The following is a 22,772-nucleotide window of genomic DNA, read 5'->3' as shown; positions in this document are numbered from 1 at the left end:
ATCACAGCGAATCAGAGGTGTGGTATCATCCATACAAGCTTCGAGCATTCAAAAGAGAAACTCTTCTCTGGAGCAATCTCCTGAACAAAATCTCAATACTGCTCTGAAGATCAACAATATCGAATTCTGTTTTCAGTTGTTGCTCCTCGTCGCATACAACTCTTTTCTTCTGAAATGTCTTGGGTGACAATAGACCACTTGGTATAACTCAGCATCGCAATTTGCTTCAATAGGAGCTACGTGGATGATTCAAGCATCGAGCAACGGGCCTCGCTTGCCAACACTTTGACCACCCTGCAGCCAATTTTCTTTGACTGTTTTTAGGCCTTATTTGCCTGTAGATGAAGGCTTGTCTTTTGGCCTTAACAGCTACATCATCTCCTTTCTTGAGAACCAATAATTCCTGAGCTCTGAAAAGCTCTTGGATGGCGCTGCAGATGTTAAAAGTGGAAGAGAGTTTTCGATCTCCAGCTCCATAACTTTCCTTCACTACTCTTGGCAAAGGATAATTTGGCCGCTTGCAAACATAGCTCCTCAATGTTGTTGTGCATACCTACATACCTTCTGAACCCATCGAGCATCTGCAGAAGGTGACTTCACTGGAGCAGGAGCTGTTGGTTTCGCTGGAGCAGGAGCTAGAAGGCGCACACACAGATCTGAGATGACTAGCCATGGCTGGAACGGGAAATGGAGTCCTTTCTATGTATCTGGAAATGGAAGAGAGAGATTCGGAGAAAAGAAACTGTGTTGCAATGGTGCTCGACCGGTATGGTTTACCTCCCTATATAAGCAGAAGCCATGCAGTGGGTGACCGTGCAGTCTGCAGACAGCATGAATCTCATCCTTGATGGGTTGTAGTGCTTCTGGAATAAAAGCCACCCATCTGGACGACAAGCTGATGCTTTTTTATGTTTCATGATCAGTGCAACTAGCATCCCTAACAGTCTGTGTTTGAGCTTTTTGATCACCCTGTCATGTCTCTACTATGGGCGGCAGAGTCATCTGCACGAGCGTGTAGTCTATTGTGAGATCCAGATCGAGATCATGAGATTGGTGAGTGGGGAGGGAGATGTTGAGGGAAAGAGCTAGTGCTTATTGGTGGTGGAGGAACAGTTGACTTCTGGGCTCCCCCACGCAACACGGTGTGTTCATGTGGTGAGCATCGCTTGCATATTTCTACTAGTGCTATTAACTACTACATGTGATCCTTTGCAATCTCAGGGTGCATTAGGTGCTGCTAGCTAGGCCTCTCACATTGTCATGTCCTACTTATTGTCGGCAAGAAGAAGCAAGGGGGTTTTCTCTATTGCTGGGTCTCGTCATACCTTCTCTGGATCGATTGCCCTCAGCGCAGGTGCTGCTAGCAGCGACATCTGCAGCTGTGCACGAGCATATACCTGTAATTTAATGTCATGAGATCAAGATCATGAGATCTGCAAGCATGCAAATGAAATGATCAGGAAGCTGTGGTTCCTGGTGGTTGATACTTAGTGGTGGAAGCAATAGGTGGCTCTCTTGACCTGTAGGGCTCCATCGTGGAATGCGGTGTTAGTGGTGTGTGCTTTTTTTCTTAGGGACGAGTGACCTGTCTGACAACACAGCTCGATGCATAACTCGAATATTCTCTTGTGCAGCTCCAGAGAGTGTTGCTGAAGCAGATAGAGTAACTGATCACCACCGATGGCCAGGAATCAGGATTTTTTTCAGTATTTTTTTTTGTAAATTGTTTCTGTTATGTTCTCTACTTCTCTGTATATCCATTTTACAGCTTTTGTAACAAATCTGGGCCTTTCGCAACAAGAATAAATGTCTGATGAACCGCTGCTAATACTACGACTTTGCATGTTGACTGCATTCGTGCGGCCGTTGGCTCTTACCAGCTGCAATCTGCAGACGATCTGTGACTCCGTGTAATTTGATTTTCGGGTGCATATATAATTAAGATTGATTAGCATCATGGTTTAAAAAAAAGATTGATTAGCATCATGCTGTCAGGTTACACAATTATATTAGCTGCACACGGCCATCAGTTATGTGCATGTACACCCTAATGGTGGCCCATTTTATTTTTTAGTTTTTTAGTGCGTTCATTTATTTATTTTACTTTTTCCTTATAGGTAAACATATGTCCTAAAAATTACAAGAGGAAATATTTTTCAGAAACGAGAACAAGTTATTTTGATGTGTATTACTCTATCCGTCCATAGAAGGTTTCTAAGCCGCGCGTTGCTGCGGAAATTTTATATCATATAAATTAGCAACATTTTTAAAAAAAATATGATGTATCGCCATAAAAATTCCCTTCAAGTCTGTAGTTATAATAGCATTACTTCCATAAACCAAATGAACAACAATACAATTTAATCATGCTACCTTGAGCAATTTAGCAAGCAACAGGAAGTCTGTAGTTAGAATAGCATTACTTGCATAAACCAAATAAGCAACAATGCAATTTAATTATGCTACCTTGAGCAATTTAGCAATCATCAGAAAGGAGATAAGATAATTGACTTAATTAGATTTCTTCCCCCGTAAGTGGAAGAGGAACACAAAGCTTATTGTTGACAGAGAAACATAATAAGTAGTTATAACTGAATATTGTGCCACACTGTAGTGTTACATAGATGTCCAAACATGTGGAAAATGTCTAACTATGTCCGAGTATCAAGGACTAACTGTACCCGAGTATTGTGCTTCAAGAGAAACGTGATGATAGATAGCAGTAGCCTGTACCCTGTAGAGAAAGGAAATTGCCCCAGCTTGGATAAAAGGATGATGAACAGACTCACATGCCTCTAAGCTGACTGGTCCTTTAGCTAAACTTATTTATAACCTGAAGCTCATGATGTACTCCACGCCTTGTGCCGGTGTGTTCCTTAGAGCATCCTCACTCGTTGGCGCTCCCCACGCCTAAATCCGGACGAAACAACCGCCGGATTGGACGAAATTAAGTCGTGGGGAGTACCGTATTTCCAGTCGTCCACCCGGAGTTCGGCGGACATAGTTTAAATTCAAACAAAGCGCTGTCCCGCGCTACAAGTACGGCCAGTTGATCGGCAAAAGGAGCAAAAGGATCAGCCACAGATCGGCGATCGGAGGGAAATTACACGGAAACAGGCTCGTCGGCAGTCCCGGCCGGCACGGCGGTGTCCGACGGACCAGTTTCCTCACACGCCGTGGCCGAAGCGGCTACGGCAGCCGACGAGGAAGCAGCGGCAGTGGACGTCGAAGCAGCCGCAGTCGACGAGGTAGATGGTGAGGAAGTCGAGGTAGGAGCCGGCGGAGACGAAGAAGGACTGGCCGGAGTGGCTCGGAGGATGTCGCTGCGGTGGCCCTGGTACCAATTCCTCGTCTCCTCGTCCATCAGTTCCATGTCGCCGCCGCCCATCAGGAACGCCAAGTCTGTGTTCCTCTTCTTCGCCGCCGCCGTCGTCTTCAGCAGGGCGATCCGGACGCCTTGGTTGGCGAGCATCTCCCGCCACCTGCCGTCGAACTTGTCGTTCCCCCCGTCGGCGTGTGATCTCAAGTCGGCCCAGCACTTGTCGATCGACGCCTGCATCCTGTCGGCGGGATTGTCCGTCCGTTTGAGCTCTTTGAGCTTCTTCTAGCCGAGTTCAGGGCGCCCTTCCGCCGCGCAAGCCGCCGGAGCGTCGGGGTTGTACTGCTCGGTCTTGCTCTTCGAGAGGGTCGTGCGAGTTTCCTTCCACTTCTCGCAGTTCTCGAGGCGGGCGTAGACGTTGAGGAACTTGAACTGCAGGCCGGTGTCGTCCGTGTACATGTCCAAAGCTCGGCGCAGCTGGGGAAAAAAGAGCACGGCGATACGGGTCAGCTAACGACGATGTACCTCGGTGATGCAGGGTCGACGGAGCATACCTTTTGCTCCAAGTCGTGGCCGCTGATCGGCCGTTTGTCGACCTCCTCCTGTATGCCGTGCCATTTGTTGCACGCCGTCTGCATGATCCCCCAATGGGTGGCCATTGCCTTGTCTCCCCGGTACACGTTCATGTTCATCTTGTTGAAGTAGGGATCGACGAGTTTGCGTTCCTCGTACGCCTGCCTCACTCGAAGCCAATATGTGTCGAACGACTGATTGGCCCCGATTATGCCGTTCGTGGACACGGTCATCCAAGCTTCGGCGAGGCAGTCCTCTTCCTTCGGCGTCCACTTGATACGCGGTTCGGCAGGCGGCGAGTCCTTCTTCCTCTTCTTTTCCCCTTCGACTGGTTGGCGGCGGCTTGAGTTGGCTCTTCTTCTTCCTCGTCTTCTTCTTCGACGGCTTGGCTTCCGTCGGCAACATCCTCCCGATGCTCGTTGCGCGCCGCCACAGCTGCCATCGCCCTCGCCTCCTCTTGCGTGAAGAACCCCGGGCACGCAGCGGCGGCGGCCATGAAGAACCCCGGGCTCGCAGCGGCGGCGGCGGAGCCGGAGGTGATCATCTCGTGGATCTCCTCTTCGTTCGGCGCCGCCATCGCACCGAACGGGAGCGGCCCTCGTCGCAGGGCCGGCGAGGTGCCCTCGAACTGGCCGCCGCCGCCGACGTCAAGCTCGGGCGGCGACGGTGTGGACCTGGACGGTTGGACGTAGGCGCCCTCTTGGAACACGGCAGGCGGCGACGGCGAGTACAGCGAAGGGGAGAAGGACGACGGGGAATTGGTTGTACCTTGCGTCGGCCATTGGCCGGGGAACATGCCACCGCCGCCGCCGCAGCTCATGGCCATGCTGATCATCCTCGCTTGTTCGTCCTGGGCCGCCGCCGCCCTCTTGGCGGCGGCTCTTTTCACCCTCTCCGCCCTGCCGCTTGTTTCCACCTCGCGCCGTTTCTCGTCCGCCGCCCACTCGGCGTTCGTCATGCCCAGCGGCCGCTCCTTCTTCGCCCGCGGCTTCCTCGCCGGCGCCTTCGGCGGCATTGTGGTGGATGAGAAGAAGAGGAGGAGAGTGGTGGTGGACGAGAAGACGCCGCCGGGAACTGGAACTGGAAGACGAGGAGAATGGCCGAATTCGGCGGGAGAGAATGGGGATATGCAAGCAAATTGGAGGGAATGGGGATATGCAAGCAAATTGGAGGGAAAATCGACAGGATTTGGTTTTCCTGTCGCCGACTATGCGGGTCCACACGACGTTTCGCGCCAAAATCTTTCGTCCGGAGTCCCCGAGCGCGCCCCGGGGGACCGGGGATGGCGTGGGCTCGCCGGATGGATGAAGGGCCAAATCCGGACGAAAACGAGGAACCGGGGGGCGACTGGGCCGATTTACGCCGTCCGAATGTAAAAAAGGCTCGCCGGGGGCCTGTTCGGGGGACGAGTGGAGATGTTCTTACCAAGTGGAGCACGGTTGATAGACCCTTGTTGGCTCAGCTAAGACCAGAAGACGCTCGCAACCTTCAGAAGGGATATTTGAGGCTGCATCATTTCATCCTTATCAATGTCAAAAACATGTTAGTATTAAACATGTTTCGTTTTTGTGGTCAGTACACCTTAACACCGGTGTAACAAAGTGACATTTAGTCATGCCATACACACTGAAAAATAATGCAGTTCATGTAGTTTTATAATAGGCAAATAAAACCAGCATTACTACTGGATTCAGTAAATTCAGCCAAAAGTGTGGTTCAAGATACAGTGCGTAGCTAAAAAAGGTAAGCTGGAGAGAAATTGCTTGCCAAAGTTTGACTGATATTGTGCCATGAAACATAAATTAAAATTTAAGAGGAGTACCAATGGAGGAATGCACTGTGCTCAGTGTCTATTAATCCGGTAGAAATCCCAATAAATCCGAAAGAAATCCCAATGAATCCGCAAGAAATCCCAATGTCCAGACGAAATCCATGGTCGGGGATCAACCTGCCAGATTGGGATCCCAAGAAATCCGAAGGTCTTGAGGTAGGAGCAGACGAAATCCGGAGCCGGGGATCACCTGCCAGATTGGGAAGGGATACTTGAGGGATTTAGGAATTGCACAAAAGGAAGGAGGAAGTAGGGTGGGGAGTCAGCAGGTACCAGCGTGGAGGCCGCTAGGCGCGGTGGAGGCGCGGGGAAGCTGCCATGTTTGATGTGGAGACGGATGGTACCATGTCGTGCTTTTTAAGCTGGAGAAAACGGCAGCGACGGATGAACTCCATTGAGCAGTTTTCAATCTTTAAAGGCTTGGATTTATTAGGTTCAATGGTCGAATTTATCGCAGCACATTCGTGGGGAGGAGGAGGGTCTCTCGCGATGGCGGAGGAAGACGAACATAGGCGCCGGTTCTGTTTTTTGAAGGGTTGCGTTGGTTCGACGACGAGCAGGCCAACGACCAACGTAGACCAGCCCATGCTAGTCTGAAGCGGGCCAACGTAACCTAGCCCATATCAGTCGGAATCATCCGTTACCGACAGAAGCGAAGCATATGTGGGATGCCAGAAATTGAGGCACCAGAATCCAAAAAATCAGGTAGTGGGGAGTTACATAAAAAGATTTAGACAAGTACAAGACATTCTTTTACGGACAAATATAATATTATACATGAAAAATCTTTTTTATTTATTTGATTTTTTATGTCATACAAGAACATTTTTTGAAAATACATGAACATTTATTTTCTAGATACAAGAACAATTTTTGATACATGTGAACATTTCTATCATATAACTCATACTCCCTCTATTTTTTAGATAAAAGGCCTAAAGGCTCTTAAATTAATAACGCCAACGGTGAAAAAAGGTACATGATACTAAACCCAGCTTACAAGAACGATCCACACACCCACATGAACTACAAAGAAGCTACAACAACAATAGTGTTGGGCCGGAGCTCACACAGAGAGCGAGTCATCAAACACGCACGCCCTCAACAGACCTCATCGCCATTAGAGGCCGACCACCACACACGAAGCAAGCCTTGCCGAAGAGCCACCATCCGAAGATAACGCGCCTCCGCCACACAACCCACGGAGAGCCGCCCGTAGAATGTTCCAAGAGAGTCTTGAAGAAGAGCACGACACCAGAGCGCTATCATCATTCGATCAGAGGATCTTGGGCTTTCACCCGGAGCACGTAGAAGGACAAGGAGAAGCTTCAGCGATGCCTTCAAGAAGGTAACGGTGTCCACGGACGTCGACGTCGTGGCCCGAGCGGGCAACGGTTTCCCCTCGGCGATAACTACCCAGCTTCTACAAAGGGTACCGACCGAAGAGACGGCCGAACCACTGCCACTACATGCTGCTCGCCAGCCACCACATCTCCCCCGCGATCGTGGTTTCTAGCCAGCACCTGAGCTAGTGGCACACCCGCCAACCAAAATGGCTCCCACCGACCAAGGCCGCTGTCCCGGCGTCCAAACTCTGCTCGCTGCTGAAACTGGGGAAGAGTGGGAATCTACCGTGAAGAACTCGGGCATGCGGACACACGACGGCTAGCACCTGCACCACCACGAGAGAGGGCGTAGCGGGATGGACATCCTACTGCCCCGACGCCTGCAACTAGCCATTTGTGCTGCCCCTGCCCATCCCACTACCTGGTGTCCTCCTCAAAAGTGGCGCCATCGCCGACCCAACTTGGCACCAAGGCTGTCGCCGTTAACGTTGAAGCCTCCCATCCGCAGCCAGGAGCGGGCCGAGCTTGCGTTGCCCGCTGTTGCGGATGCCTGGAGGGAGCCGCCACCACCCTTGGCACGTGTAACATCCCAAATTTTCAAACAAAGAGAAAATGAATTTCCCTATTTCCAAATTTTGGAACCAACAAAAACTTTTATTAAATTAAGTTTGATACATAGTGATCATGCTTATATGTTGTGATATTGCCATGATTGTTTGTTGAAGTATTTTGAAAGGATCTTAAACCCTAAACCCTATCCTTTTCACCACCCAAGTTAAAACAAAATAAAAAGAAATTAAATAAGAAAAGGGCATATGTGCCTATGACTATTTTTGTGAAACTTTTACTTAGACCTTTCTACCTTGTGTAGATGTTTTGAAAACATTAATCAACCCTACCTAGTGCTCAATAAATCAAATCCAAGGTGAAAACAAAATAAATTAAAAGAAAATAAAAATGCCATAGAGGCATATGAGAGTAAATAGCCAAATTGGGAAATTGAGAATCTTGACCCTAAGACTTGTTGTGAATGGTTGGATCACTCATCTATACCATTTCAACAATCAACAACCATTTGGGTCAAGAGAAATCAAATCAAATCAAAGAAAAATCAAAAACCATGTGGCATGTGATAATGGTCACTTGTGCCATTTTTAACAACATACCCACTTTGAGCCCTTTTTTAAGAGATTCTTAAACCAAACCCTAACAACTCTTTGCACCTCATCCAAGACCTCATCAAGATGAACATTTTTCGTGGTGACCACTTTGACCAAAGCTATGACCATTGCTCCATTTAGTCAAGACAAGATGCCACCTTGAAACAAATTCTAGATTCCCTCCACTATTTGAATTTTCACAAAACCTCTCCAAATTTCAAACCAATGCCACACATAGTTGCCCAACATCATTTAGAACACATCCATGCAGAAATTTGATCAAAGGTAAATACTAGAGAGATCATTGCATTAAAGAGAAGAAGTACACATAGAGTAAGAAGGAAGTACAACCACTATTTAACCACTTTTCCAACCCCTTTTTACTTTTTCCCTCTCTGTCTTGTACTCCTTGATAGTACACCATGTACCCTAAAAGCACCTCAAGGAAGTGACCTAACATTGCACGATCATCATCAAACACAATCATGCCAAGGACAATGCATGTGTCACATACACTTTTCACTTTAATCAAATGTCACACCACTAGCCCTCTCCTATCATGCCCACTTGGTCAACTAGATGCACCTCACCACACTCAATCTTGCAGCACGCAAAGACCAAGAAAATAGTGCACACAAGGACCATGCCATGCCATGCCACTCAAAATGACATCACCATGCCAACCCCTGTCCTCCTCCTTCCCTGGTCACCCTCACCATGTCAAAGGAGCTCACCTCACATCACTGATCATCACCATGCCAGAGTTGACCTATGGAGAAGCTTTGAACCCCCAATGCCACACCATGCCATCCAATTGAGCACCACCATGTCTCACATGCCCCTAGTCCTCTCCTCTTTCTCTGACCTTGTCATCTAGACTCACCAGACAATGCCGAGCATGCTAGACACGATCCCACGTCAAGAGGAACTCGACAACGCCCTGGCCCCATCGTGATCACCACGCACAGACGCGCCAGAGCGTGCACTGGCACGTCTCTGGACGCGATGGTGCACGCCCTGCACTCGTCGCTGTCGTCCTCCTCCCCCTCTCTCCTGGCACACGCGCCCTCCACACCGCACCAGTACACGCCCAGACAAGCACCATTGGATGCCCTTGCCCTGTAGACGTCGCCATGATCATCGCCCTCCGCCACGGTACTGCGAGTACGCCTACGTCGCCAGCACGCCTCAGACCACCTTTCGCCGTGACGTCAAGCTCACCAGGATCGCCATGATGCCTGCAACGCCACGCGCACCTCGCCTTGCCCCTTCGCCGTCCCAATCGCCATAGCCATGCTCGACCTCGCCGTGCACCCGTAGCACCTCGCGCCCCTATAAATAGAGGCACCCCCTTGAGGAATTCTCCACACCAGCTCGCTCCTCTCCCTTCACTTGCTCTGCTCGACCCCTTCCTCCTTCACATTGTGCCGTAGATAGTCCCAATTTTGCTGGAGTCTGCCGCGACGGTAGCTCGACGACGCCGTCGATTGCGACCACCTCAGCCCCTCCTGCGACCCTCCATCGACTCACCTTAATCGACAACGTCGATTGCCCGCCTCGCCGACCTCGCTAGACGCCGGTAAGCCGCTTATCGCGACCCTCTGTCCGCCGGTAGGGTTCGCTCTCCGGCGAGCTCATGTCGAGGAAGGTGACGACGCTCAGCCGTCCGATCCTCTTTTAATCCAACGCACCGCAGCGTTGCGTACCGCTTCGGCATTTAAAACGCACTGACGCGTAGGCCCCACCTTTCAGGCGGCCCACTGAGCGCTGAAGCGTTACTGGGCTGGCCCGTTAAGTTTTCCCACGCAGGCCCACATTTTCAAATTCTGTTTAATTAATTTGATTCAAATTCACTTGCAGATGCTTTATTCAAAATCAAATAGAATCAAATCTACTTGGCCAAATTTAGTGAATTTGATGTTGTTGGAAAGCCTATGAAATGCTCCATCCAACCACACTGGATTCAAACCAAGTTCAGTTGTAGAATTTGAATAGTAAAAATAACAAGTCAGAGAGTTTTCAGAATTCAAATAAATTTAGGAAATCAACCATAGTGAATTTTGGGGTAATTCCACCTCTCATAATTCACATTTCAACAACTCTAATTTTTTATGCAAAAATATGATATGGGTACTGCATATGATCATGGGCTAGAATCAAAATTGGCTATGTAGTTAATACTAGTCCATTTAAACTATTTCAAAATTTAGGATTTCAAATCTATGAGGTGTAGCACCTCCTTTAAATCATCTTCCCAAGTGTTATGAAGTAATGTGATGTCCTTAGTTATATGGTCTCACACTTGCTCACTTGAGGATATTAAATCATAATACTTATTTAAATTTCATGAGATGATGAATTTCATTTAAACTATTTTTCTCAAATGATAAATGTGAAGTATGGACCTTGGTCATCATGATATCACATTTATGAATTGAGGATATTAAATCTTAAGAAGATCCAATGAGAGGAAATTATTTCTCCAAAGAACTAAATAGAAACCCTAATCCCTATTCCACTAAGAGGAATTAGTTTTCCAAACCCTAAAGAAGAAACCCTAGTCTAAATGTTGGGTAATGTAGATGATGATGCTAGATCATTTGTGTGAGCCATTAGGGCTAATTAAGACTACTTAAGTATTGTTTGGTGATTGTATCCTCGTATTCATTTATAGACGCTAGTACCGGAGACTATCAAGAAGAGGAGGTATTATACCAAGAGGAAGAAGAAGAGAACTTTGATCACTACCCCAACCAAGGCAAGCTAGACTAATGCAAACTATTTTGTTGCAAGCTAATATTCTTGCAAAGTGCAAAGCTCTACAAGAGCAAGGCACCATTACATTTTACTTTATGCCTAATGGTCCTATCCCAAGTTTTTTTACTTTACAAGCTTTATTGAATTTTATTTATAAAAGTTACTTTTTGATTCATGATTCACTTGGTTTAGTGATGGAGTAGTACAAGAGCATCACACTTAGCCTAGAAAGCTATAAGCTATTTAGAACCCCTCATAACTAGTTGCTAGTGCTAAACATTAAAAGTGACTACTCTAGTGGGGAACTTGTGAAATGAAATGACTTTGAAAACCTTGGAATGATGAGTCATTCTATTGAAAGATTTTGAAGGTGAATATGACTTGTGAAGGACTTGGTGAATTTTACAAAACTGATGGTTGGATTCGGATGCGATACCATTCCAATTCTTAAGTACCCCCACAATACCTAAATCTGGGTAAGGCTTAGCTGGAAACTTATGTATTTTAGTATGGGTTCCCTCTTAACAAGCGTCATAGGGGTTATGCCGAGGCTGCCTCCCTTGAAAGTGAAATGAGGTGAATGTCCTACCCAAGCCCTGTGCAGTTCCCGGGTTGGCGGTTTTCTCTCACCGGGAGGCCAAGCTCATGGGGAGAGGTGCCTATACTAGAGTACGTAAATGAAAGGTTAGGATTGGTAGTTCGCGCACTGAGTGCGATAAATCAGGGCCAGTTACCCCTGAAGAACTATTGCAATTGTTGTGGCACAAGTGTACAACCTCTGCAAAGTTTAACCTATTCGAATAGCCGCGTCCGCGGTCATGGACAGTTGGAAAGGCCATACTGTTCCGTCATCAGATTTTTTTTCCAAAAATATGAATGGTGACTTGTGACTTGAATTGAAAGGTGACCTTGACTTTGAATAACAACAGAGTTGTGGGAATGACACTAATGTTCCCACTTGAGTTAGTTAGGCAATTGAAGAGTCTTTGATTACTAAAATACTTATGAAATAAAACTGGCTTTATGAAAATGAAACTAGAGCTTAGAACCCCTTACCATAGTTGATAGTACTTACATTAGTATTAGTTTGTGAGTACTTTAAAGTACTCATGGCTTTGTCCCTGGCTATTCAAATGGCCAAACTATGAAGATGAGCCCCAGTACCAGGATGAAGGACATCAGGACGTCTACGACAACTAGGATCACTCCTGACGTCAACAGTTGCCCGTGGAACAGATGGACCCCAACCGCTACTTCGCTTCCGCTATGTGTTTTGTAATTGATCAATAGATCAACTATTATTGTAATGAGACTGGATCATGTGATCCCTTTTTATTTGTAAGACTCTTATGTGTTGTAATGAATGATGTTCTGTAATATCAATCTATTATGTCTCGCAAAAATAATATTCCTGGGATTGCGATGAATGGCATAATAGGCATCTGGACTTAAAAGTCCGGGTGTTGACAAGTTGGTATCAGAGCCATTGTTTGACCTTAGGAGACCCTAGTTAGAATGGACGTCTGAAAAACTTAGTTTCAAAAAAATAAAGTGAATATTTATGAAAACTTATTCTCATTCTTATCCTTGAGATCTTCTTCAAAATAAGAAATTCATGCTCTACTTTTCCTTGAACATTCTACATAAAAATTTGCACACTTGATCACATCTCTAACTTACTCATCCAAATTGCTCACAGATGGAGTACACCTGTAAGTCCTATCAGCTTGGCCACAGAGGAAACCTCATGTTCGAGAAGAATTTGAAACAACTGGTTGAATATCTAGGACGCCCGTATCCCGAGTTCTTTGGAGTACCACTCAACAATCCATTGGGAAAACAACCCCGGTGGGAAGTTACTGCAGATCTGAGAGGAAAGCTTGGAGCCCCAACTTGGGAAACTATCTGGTTTTCTGTAACGGGAAACACTTGGAAGGAGGGAATAGCTAGAGCCATGCAAGAAGCAATTGCCCGTCTGTGTGGGAAGAATGTGAACAAGCTCAAGAACACTCGCTTTTTCTACTACCCAAGACATGACCTCATGGGAAGGCCAATAACCATGCCACCGCACCCGGAGATGAACCACTATGTGGCATACCTGGATTTCATGCTGTACAAGACCCGCAAGGAGTTGGACAACGCCCTCGCCTTTCGCCAAGCACATTACCCGTGAAGACGAAGAATGCCCCCCGGAAGAGTAGTATCACTAAAGCACTTGAGTAGGTGTAAGTTTGTATCAGGATCCCCTTGTATCGTAGAACGAATGAATGGTTCTCAAACCAACGGTGTGTTAGCTTTGTAATGTGTGATGCTTGGTATGAATGAAAAAGTGTTGTTGGTTTTTACCCCTGCAACACTACTCAAGTTTTCAAGTTGTGAACTTTTTAAACTTTAAATCAAACAAACCATAGAAATTTCCCTCTTATCTTATCATCTACATCAATGTTCAGATGGCCCCACCAACCCGCAGCACCAACCAGGACGCAATGATGCAAATATTGCAGATGATGATGGCAGACCGAGAAGCCGAGAGGGCCGAAAGACAAGCCAACATTGCTGCACTGCAACAGATAGCTCAGAACAATCAAGACCATGGGAACCACGATCACCCTGAATCAAAATTGAAGAACTTTCAGAACACCAACCCACTGATACGTCTCCAACGTATCGATAATTTCTTATGTTCCATGCCACTTTATTGATGATATCTACATGTTTTATGCATACTTTATGTCATATTTATGCATTTTCCGGCACTAACCTATTAACAAGATGCCGAAGAGTCAGTTAATGTTTTCTGCTGTTTTTGGTTTCAGAAATCCTAGTAAGGAAATATTCTCGGAATTGGACGAAATCAACGCCCAGGATCTTATTTTTCCACGAAGCTTCCAGAAGACCGGGGAGGAAACGAAGTGGGGCGACGAGGCGCCCACACGCTAGGGCGGCGCGGCCCAAGCCCTGGCCGCGCCGGCCTGTTGTGTGGGGCCCTCATGGCGCCCCCTGACCTATCTCCTCCGCCTACTTAAGCCTTCGTCGATAATAACTCCAGTACCGAGAGCCACGATACGGAAAACCTTCCAGAGACGCCGCCGCCGCCAATCCCATCTCGGGGGATTCAGGAGATCGCCTCCGGCACCCTGCCGGAGAGGGGAATCATCTCCCGGAGAACTCTTCACCGCCATAGTCGCCTCCGGAGTGATGAGTGAGTAGTTCACCCCTGGACTATGGGTCCATAGCAGTAGCTAGATGGTCGTCGTCTCCTAATTGTGCTTCATTGTTGGATCTTGTGAGCTGCCTAACATGATCAAGATCATCTATCTGTAATGCTACATGTTGTGTTTGTTGGGATCCCATGAATAGATAATACTATGCTATGTTGATTATCAATCTATTATCTATGTGTTGTTTATGATCTTGCATGCTCTCCGTTATTAGTAGAGGCTCTGGCCAAGTTTTTGCTTGTAACTCCAAGAGGGAGTATTTATGCTCGATAGTGGGTTCATGCCTCCATTAAATCTGGGACAGTGACAGAAAGTTCTAAGGTTGTGGATGTGTTGTTGCCACTAGGGATAAAACATCGATGCTATGTCTAAGGATGTAGTTGTTGATTACATTACACACCATACTTAATGCAATTGTCTGCTGTTTGCAACTTAATACTGGAAGGGGTTCGGATGATAACCTGAAGGTGGACTTTTTAGTCATAGATGCATGCTGGATAGCGGTCTATGTACTTTGTCGTAATGCCCAATTAAATCTCACTATACTCATCATAACATGTATGTGCATGGTCATGCCCTATTTATTTGTCACTTGCCCAACTGTAATTTGTTCACCCAACATGCTTATTCTTATGGGAGAGACACCTCTAGTGAACTGTGGACCTCGGTCCATTCTTTTAATCGAATACAATCTACTGCAATACTTGTTCTACTATTTTCTGCAAACAATCATCATCCACACTATACATCTAATCCTTTGTTACAGCAAGCCGGTGAGATTGACAACCTCACTGTCACGTTGGGGCAAAGTAATTTGGTTGTGTTGTGCAGGTTCCACGTTGGCGCCGGAATCCCTGGTGTTGCGCCGCACTACACTCCGCCGCCATCAACCTTCAACGTGCTTCTTGGCTCCTACTGGTTCGATAAACCTTGGTTTCTTACTGAGGGAAAACTTGCTGTCGTACGCATCACACCTTCCTCTTGGGGTTCCCAATGGACGAGTGTTGTACGCGTATCAAGCTCTTTTTCTGGCGCCGTTGCCGGGGAGATCAAGACACGCTGCAAGGGGAGTCTCCACTTCTAATCTCTTTACTTTGTTTTTGTCTTGCTTTGTTTTATTTACTTTTTTTGTTTGCTGCATTATATCAAAAACACAAAAAAAATTAGTTGCTAGCTTTACTTTATTTACTGTCTTGTTTGCATTCTCCATATTAAAAACACAAAAAAATTAGTTACTTGCATTTGCTTTACTTATTTCATCATGTTTCCTCCTAATTTTACTTTAAAAGATATACATGTGGGACAAGGGTCTATAATTGGAAGAGATAATATAGAAGAATTTTTCACTCATGTTAGTATGCATGAAGATCTTAAAGATATACCCCTGGCGAAAGTTGTCCCTACCTATGAAGATGCCTCTGTTTGTTTGGTACGCATGATGGAAGCTAGATTTATTAGTCTCAACCCCATGATACAACACATGTTTCTTACACTTTCTGATATGGAGAGGGGAGAAAAGAGAGATTTTGTTTTAAAAGTCCTAGTGCGAGAATTTGAGGATATAGCCAAAGAAGCTATAAAAGTTTTTATTAAGCATAAGAGGCTTGGTATGTTCACCGATTTTAAAAGAACACTTGAAAAGATGGATATGGATAGAATTAAGTACACTAATAATGTTAATGATGGTGGGGAGATTAAAGCACCAATACCTTGTAAGCTCCTAGGAATGCATGAAGCTCTAGATGATAATTATGCTTGGCTTTTACCTGAAAATTTGTTTGATGAGAGTAGCAAGCCCAAGACTAATGAAAAGAGAGCCTCTGAAACTTACGTATCCAAAATACAATGCATGGTTGAGAAAACTCCAAACCCCGCTGTAGATGCATCATCTCTTGATAATACTTGATATACACTTTCTGCGTCTAGCTGAAAGGCGTTAAAGAAAAGCGCTTATGGGAGACAACCCATGATTTTACTACTTCACTTTTATTTTATATTTGAGTCTTGGAAGTTGTTACTACTGTAGCAACCTCTCCTTATCTTAGTTTTGTTGCATTGTTGTGCCAAGTAAAGTCGTTGATAGTAAGGTTCATACTAGATTTGGATTACTGCGCAGAAACAGATTTCTTTGCTGTCACGAATTTGTGCCTAATTCTCTGTAGGTAACTCAGAAAATTATGCCAATTTATGTGAGTGATTCTCAGATATGTACGCAACTTTCATTCAATTTGAGTATTTTCATTTGAGCAAGTCTGGTGCCTCTTAGAAATTCATCTTTACGAGCTGTTCTGTTTTGACAGATTCTGCCTTTTATTTCACATTGCCTATTTTGCTATGCTTGATGGATTTTTCTATTCCATTAACTTTGAGTAGATTTGTGCAATGTCCAGAAGTGTTAAGAATGATTATGTCACCTCTGAACATGTGAATTTTGATTATGCACTAACCCTCTAATGAGTTGTTTTGAGTTTGGTGTGGAGGAAGTTTTCAAGGATCAAGAGAGGAGGATGATACAATATGATCAAGGAGAGTGAAAGCTCTAAGCTTGGGGATTCCCCGGTGGTTCACCCCGGCATATTTCAAGAAGACTCAAGCGTCTAAGCTTGGGGATGCCCAAGGTATCCCCTTCTTCATCGACAACATTATCAGGTTCCTCTAGTGAAACTATATTTTTATTCCATCACATCTTATGCACTTTGCTTGGAGCGTCGGTTTGTTTTTGTTTTTGTTTTGTTTAAATAAAATGGATCCTAGCATTCATTGTGCGGGAGAGAGACACGCTCCGCTGTTGCATATGGACAAATATGTCCTTAGGATTTACTCATAATATTCATGGCGAAGGTTGAATCTTCTTCGTTAAATTATTATATGGTTGGAAACGGGAAATGCTACATGTAGCAATTGGTAAAATGTCTTGGATAATTTGATACTTGGCAATTGTTGTGCTCATGTTTAAGCTCTTGCATCATATGCTTTGCACCTATTAATGAAGAAATACATAGAGCTTGCTAAAATTTGGTTTGCATAATTGGTCTCTCTAAGGTCTAGATATTTTCTAGTAAGAGACGAACAACAAGGAAGACGGTGTAGAGTCTTATAATGTTTACAATATGTCTTTTATGTGAGTTTTGCTGTACCGCTTCATACTTGTGTTTGTTTCAAAAAACCTTGCTAGCCTAAACCTTGTATCGAGAGGGAATACTTCTCATGCATCCAAAATCCTTGAGCCAACCACTATGCCATTTGTGTCCACCATACCTACCTACTACATGGTATTTCTCCGCCATTCCAAAGTAAATTGCTTGAGTGCTACCTTTAAATTTCTATCCTCTACCTTTGCAATATATAGCTCATGGGACAAATAGCCTAAAAACTATTGTGGTATTGAATATGTACTTATGCATTTTATTTCTTATTAAGTTGCTTGTTGTGCGATAACCATGTTCCTAGGGACGCCATCAACTACTCTTTGTTGAATATCATGTGAGTTGCTATGCATGTCCGTCTTGTCTGAAGTAAGGGCGATTTACCACTAGTTGAATGGTTAGAGCATGCATACTGTTAGAGAAGAACATTGGGCCGCTAACTAAAGCCATGATCCATGGTGGAAGTTTCAGTTTTGGACAAATATCCTCAATCTCATATGAGAAAATCAATTGTTGTTGAATGCTTAAGCATTAAAGAGGAGTCCATTATCTGTTGTCTATGTTGTCCCGGTATGGATGTCTAAGTTGAGAATAATCAAAAGCGAGAAATCCAATGCGAGCTTTCTCCTTAGACCTTTGTACAGGCGGCATAGAGGTACCCCTTTGTGACACTTGGTTAAGACATATGTATTGCGATGATAATCCAGGTAATCCGAGCTAATTAGGACAAGGTGCGGGCACTATTAGTATACTTTGCATGAGGCTTGCAACTTGTAGGATATAATTTACATGATGCATATGCTTTATTACTACCGTTATTGTTTCTTGTTTTCTTGTTTTCAAAACCAAAGCTCTAGCACAAATATAGCAATCAATGCTTCCCTCTGCGAAGGGCCTTTCTTTTACTTTTATGTTGAGTCAGTTCACCTATCTCTCTCCACCTCAAGAAGCAAACACTTGTGTGAACTGTGCATTGATTCCTACATACTTGCATATTGCACTTCTTATATTACTTTACATTGACAATATCCATGAGATATACATGTTACAAGTTGAAAGCAACCGCTGAAACTCAATCTTCCTTTGTGTTGCTTCAATGCCTTTACTTTGAATTTATTGCTTTATGAGTTAACTCTTATGCAAGACTTATTGATGCTTGTCTTGAAAGTACTATTCATGAAAAGTCTTTGCTATATGATTCAATTGTTTACTCATGTCATTTATCATTGCTTTGATCGCTGCATTCATTACATGTGCTTACGATAGTATGATCAAGATTATGATGGCATGTCACTTCAGAAATTATCTTTGTTATCGTTTACCTACTCGGGACGAGCAGGAACTAAGCTTGGGGATGCTGATACGTCTCCAACGTATCGATAATTTCTTATGTTCCATGCCACTTTATTGATGATATCTACATGTTTTATGCATACTTTATGTCATATTTATGCATTTTCCGGCACTAACTAATACGTCTCCGACGTATCGATAATTTCTTATGTTCCATGCCACATTATTGATGATATCTACATGTTTTATGCACACTTTATGTCATATTTGTGCATTTTCTGGAACTAACCTATTAACAAGATGCCGAAGAGCCAGTTGCTGTTTTTTGCTGTTTTTGGTTTCAGAAATCCTAGTAAGGAAATATTCTCGGAATTGGACGAAATCAACGCCCAGGGGCCTATTTTGCCACGAAGCTTCCAGAAGACCGGAGAGTCAACGGAGTGGGGCCACAAGGTGGCCAGGAGGTAGGGCGGCGCGGCCCCACCCTTGGCCGCACCGACCTGTCTCCTGGGCCCCTCGTGACGCCCCCTGACCTACCCTTCCGCCTACAAATAGCCTTCGTCGCGAAACCCCCAGTACCGAGAGCCACGATATGGAAAACCTTCCAGAGACGCCGCCGCCACCAATCCCATCTCGGGGGATTCAGGAGATCGCCTCCGGCACCCTGTCGGAGAGGGGAATCATCTCCCGGAGGACTCTACACCGCCATGGTCGCCTCCGGAGTGATGTGTGAGTAGTCTACCCCTGGACTATGGGTCCATAGCAGTAGCTACATGGTTGTCTTCTCCTCATTGTGCTTAATTGTCGGGTCTTGTGAGCTGCCGAACATGATCAAGATCATCTATCTGTAATTCTATATGTTGTGTTTGTTGGGATCCGATGAATAGAGAATACTATGTTATGTTGATTATCAATTTATATCTATGTGTTGTTTATGATCTTGCATGCTCTCCGAATTAGTAGAGGCTCTGGCCAAGTTTTTGCTAGTAACTCCAAGAGGGGGTATTTATGCTCGATAGTGGGTTCATGTCTCCGTGAATCTGGGGGAGTGACAGAAACCTCTAAGGTTATGGATGTGCTGTTGCCACTAGGGATAAAACATTGATGCTATGTCCGAGGATGTAGTTATTGATTACATTACGCACCATACTTAATGCAATTGTCTGTTGTTAGCAACTTAATACTGGAAGGGGTTCGGATGATAACCTGAAGGTGGACTTTTTAGGCATAGATGCATGCTGGATAGCGGTCTATGTACTTTGTCGTAATGCCCAATTAAATCTCACTATACTCATCATAATATGTATGTGCATGGTCATGCCCTCTTTATTTGTCAATTGCCCAACTGTAATTTGTTCACCCAACATGCTATTTATCTTATGGGAGAGACACCTCTAGTGAACTGTGGACCCCGGTCCAATTCTCTATACTGAAATACAATCTACTGCAATTGTTCTACTGTTTTCTGCAAACAATCATCTTCCACACTATACATCTAATCCTTTGTTACAGCAAGCCGGTGAGATTGACAACCTCGCTGTTTTGTTGGGGCAAAGTACTTTGGTTGTATTGTGCAGGTTCCACGTTGGCGCCGGAATCCCTGGTGTTGCGCCGCACTACATCTCGCCGCCATCAACCTTCAACGTGCTTCTTGGCTCCTACTGGTTCGATAAACCTTGGTTTCATACTGAGGGAAAACTTGCCGCTGTATGCATCACACCTTCCTCTTGGGGTTCCCAACGGACGCGTGCTGTACGCGTATCAAGCTCTTTTTCTGGCGCCGTTGCCGGGGAGATCAAGACACGCTGCAAGGGGAGTCTCCACATCCCAATCTCTTTACTTTGTTTTTGTCTTACTTTATTTTATTTACTACTTTGTTTGCTGCACTAAATCAAAATACAAAAAAAATAGTTGCTAGTTTTACTTTACTTAATTATCTTGTTTGCACTCTATATCAAAAATATAAAAAAATTAGTTACTTGCATTTACTTTATCTAGTTTACTTTATTTACTATTGCTAAAATGAGTAATCCTGAAGTTGAAGTTCGTTCGTTTAACCAACAAGGGGGAGAATGTTTAAAAGATGCTTGGTATAGAATTAGTGATGCCCATAATAGGTGCACTAAGAAACACTCCACCACTATCCTACTCAGGAATTTTTATGTTGGTATCTCTAGCTGGAATAGGTATGTTCTTGATTGTCTCGCAGGAGGTAACTTCCTAGGCGCTCCTGCTTTAGAAGCTAGTTGCATTATTGAGAGTTTATTTGGAACACCACCTGTTAATGAAGTTAAAATTGAAACCTCTTTTGAAGATGTTATGAAAAAATTGGAAACCATAGAGAAAAAATTTCCAAGTGTTGAAACTAAATTGGAAATGTTACTTGATAAAACTGATGAACTTGATAAATCCTTAGGAGGAATTGATGAAAGAATTAGTGTCCTAGGAACTTGTGTTGTCCATGATAATCAAACCAATAGGATTGGCGAACTTGAAAAAGCTATGGGAACCTTGAATTCAACCTTTTCTTCTCTTAAATATAAGGAGAAAGCTTATGTGGGTAAGGAGCAAAAGTTTATGTATGTCTCTAAAGTGCCTAAACCAAAAAAATATTATTATAGGCCTAAAATTGACAAAGCCCTTAGTACCACTACAGATGGGGGAGTTTATGATAACGATGCTCCATCTCTTGATAACACTTGATATACACTTTCTGCGCCTAGCTGAAAGGCGTTAAAGAAAAGCGCTTATGGGAGACAACCAATGTTTTTACTACAGTATTTTGTTTTATATTTGTGTCTTGGAAGTTGTTTACTACTGTAGCAACCTCTCCTTATCTTAGTTTTGTGTTTTGTTGTGCCAAGTAAAGTCGTTGATAGTAAGGTTCATACTAGATTTGGATTACTGCGCAGAAACAGATTTCTTTGCTGTCACGAATCTGGGCAAAGTTCTCTGTAGGTAACTCAGAAAATTATACCAATTTACGTGAGTGATCCTCAGATATGTACGCAACTTTCATTCAATTTGAGCATTTTCATTTGAGCAAGTCTGGTGCCTCAATAAAATTCGTCTTTACGAACTGTTCTGTTTTGACAGATTCTGCCTTTTATTTCGCATTGCCTATTTTGCTATGTTCGATGGATATTTCGATTCCATTGACTTTCAGTAGCTTTGTGCAATGTCCAGAAGTATTAAGAATGATTATGTCACCTCTTAACATGTATATTTTGATTGTGCACTAACCCTCTAATGAGTTGTTTTGAGTTTGGTGTGGAGGAAGTTTTCAAGGATCAAGAGAGGGAGATGATACAACATGATCAAGGAGAGTGAAAGCTCTAAGCTTGGGGATGCCCCGGTGGTTCACCCCTGCATATATCAAGAAGACTCAAGCGTCTAAGCTTGGGGATGCCCAAGGCATCCCCTTCTTCATCGAAAACATTATCAGGTTCCTCCCCTGAAACTATATTTTTATTCCGTCACATCTTATGTGCTTTGCTTGGAGCATCGGTTTGTTTTTGTTTTTGTTTTTGTTTGAATAAAATGGATCCTAGCATTCTTTGTGTGGGAGAGAGACACGCCCCGCTGTTGCATATGGACAAGTATGTCCTTAGGCTTTACTCATAATATTCATGGCGAAGTTTCTTCTTCGTTAAATTGTTATATGGTTGGAATTGGAAAATGCTACATGTAGTAATTGCTAAAATGTCTTGGATAATGTGATACTTGGCAATTGTTGTGCTCATGTTTAAGCTCTTGCATCATATACTTTGCACCTATTAATGAAGAAATACATAGAGCATGCTAAAATTTGGTTTGCATATTTGGTCTCTCTAAAGTCTAGATAATTTCTAGTATTGAGTTTGAACAACAAGGAAGACGGTGTAGAGTCTTATAATGTTTACAATTTGTTTTTTATGTGAGTTTTGCTGCACCAGTTCATCCTTGTGTTTGTTTCAAATAGCCTTGCTAGCCTAAACCTTGTATCGAGAGGGAATACTTCTCATACATCCAAAATACTTGAGCCAACCACTATGCCATTTGTGTCCACCATACCTACCTACTACATGGTATTTCTCCGCCATTCCAAAGTAAATTGCTTGAGTGCTACCTTTAAATTTCTATCCTC

At 44.2% G+C, this 22,772-nt stretch overlaps 1 protein-coding gene and 1 long non-coding RNA gene across 2 annotated transcripts in view; one reads left to right on the top strand and one right to left on the bottom strand.

Moving 5' to 3' along the window:
- Nucleotides 1-22,772, top strand: part of LOC127316386 (uncharacterized) — a 92,861-nt gene that overhangs the window by 3,019 nt on the left and 67,070 nt on the right. The gene's annotated exons all lie outside the window — the stretch shown is intronic.
- Nucleotides 3,555-4,014, bottom strand: LOC127316385 (uncharacterized). Its single transcript, XM_051346782.2, has 2 exons — nucleotides 3,874-4,014; nucleotides 3,555-3,796 (listed from the first exon to the last, which is right to left on the bottom strand). Exons 1-2 carry the CDS (start codon nucleotides 4,009-4,011, stop codon nucleotides 3,605-3,607), a joined length of 330 nt encoding a protein of 109 aa, XP_051202742.1. The 5' UTR covers nucleotides 4,012-4,014; the 3' UTR covers nucleotides 3,555-3,604.

The sequence above is a fragment of the Lolium perenne genome, chromosome 7, assembly GCF_019359855.2.
Source record: "Lolium perenne isolate Kyuss_39 chromosome 7, Kyuss_2.0, whole genome shotgun sequence".
In the NCBI taxonomy this organism is placed as follows: domain Eukaryota; kingdom Viridiplantae; phylum Streptophyta; class Magnoliopsida; order Poales; family Poaceae; genus Lolium; species Lolium perenne.
This window is presented reverse-complemented; position numbering and strand designations above follow the sequence as displayed.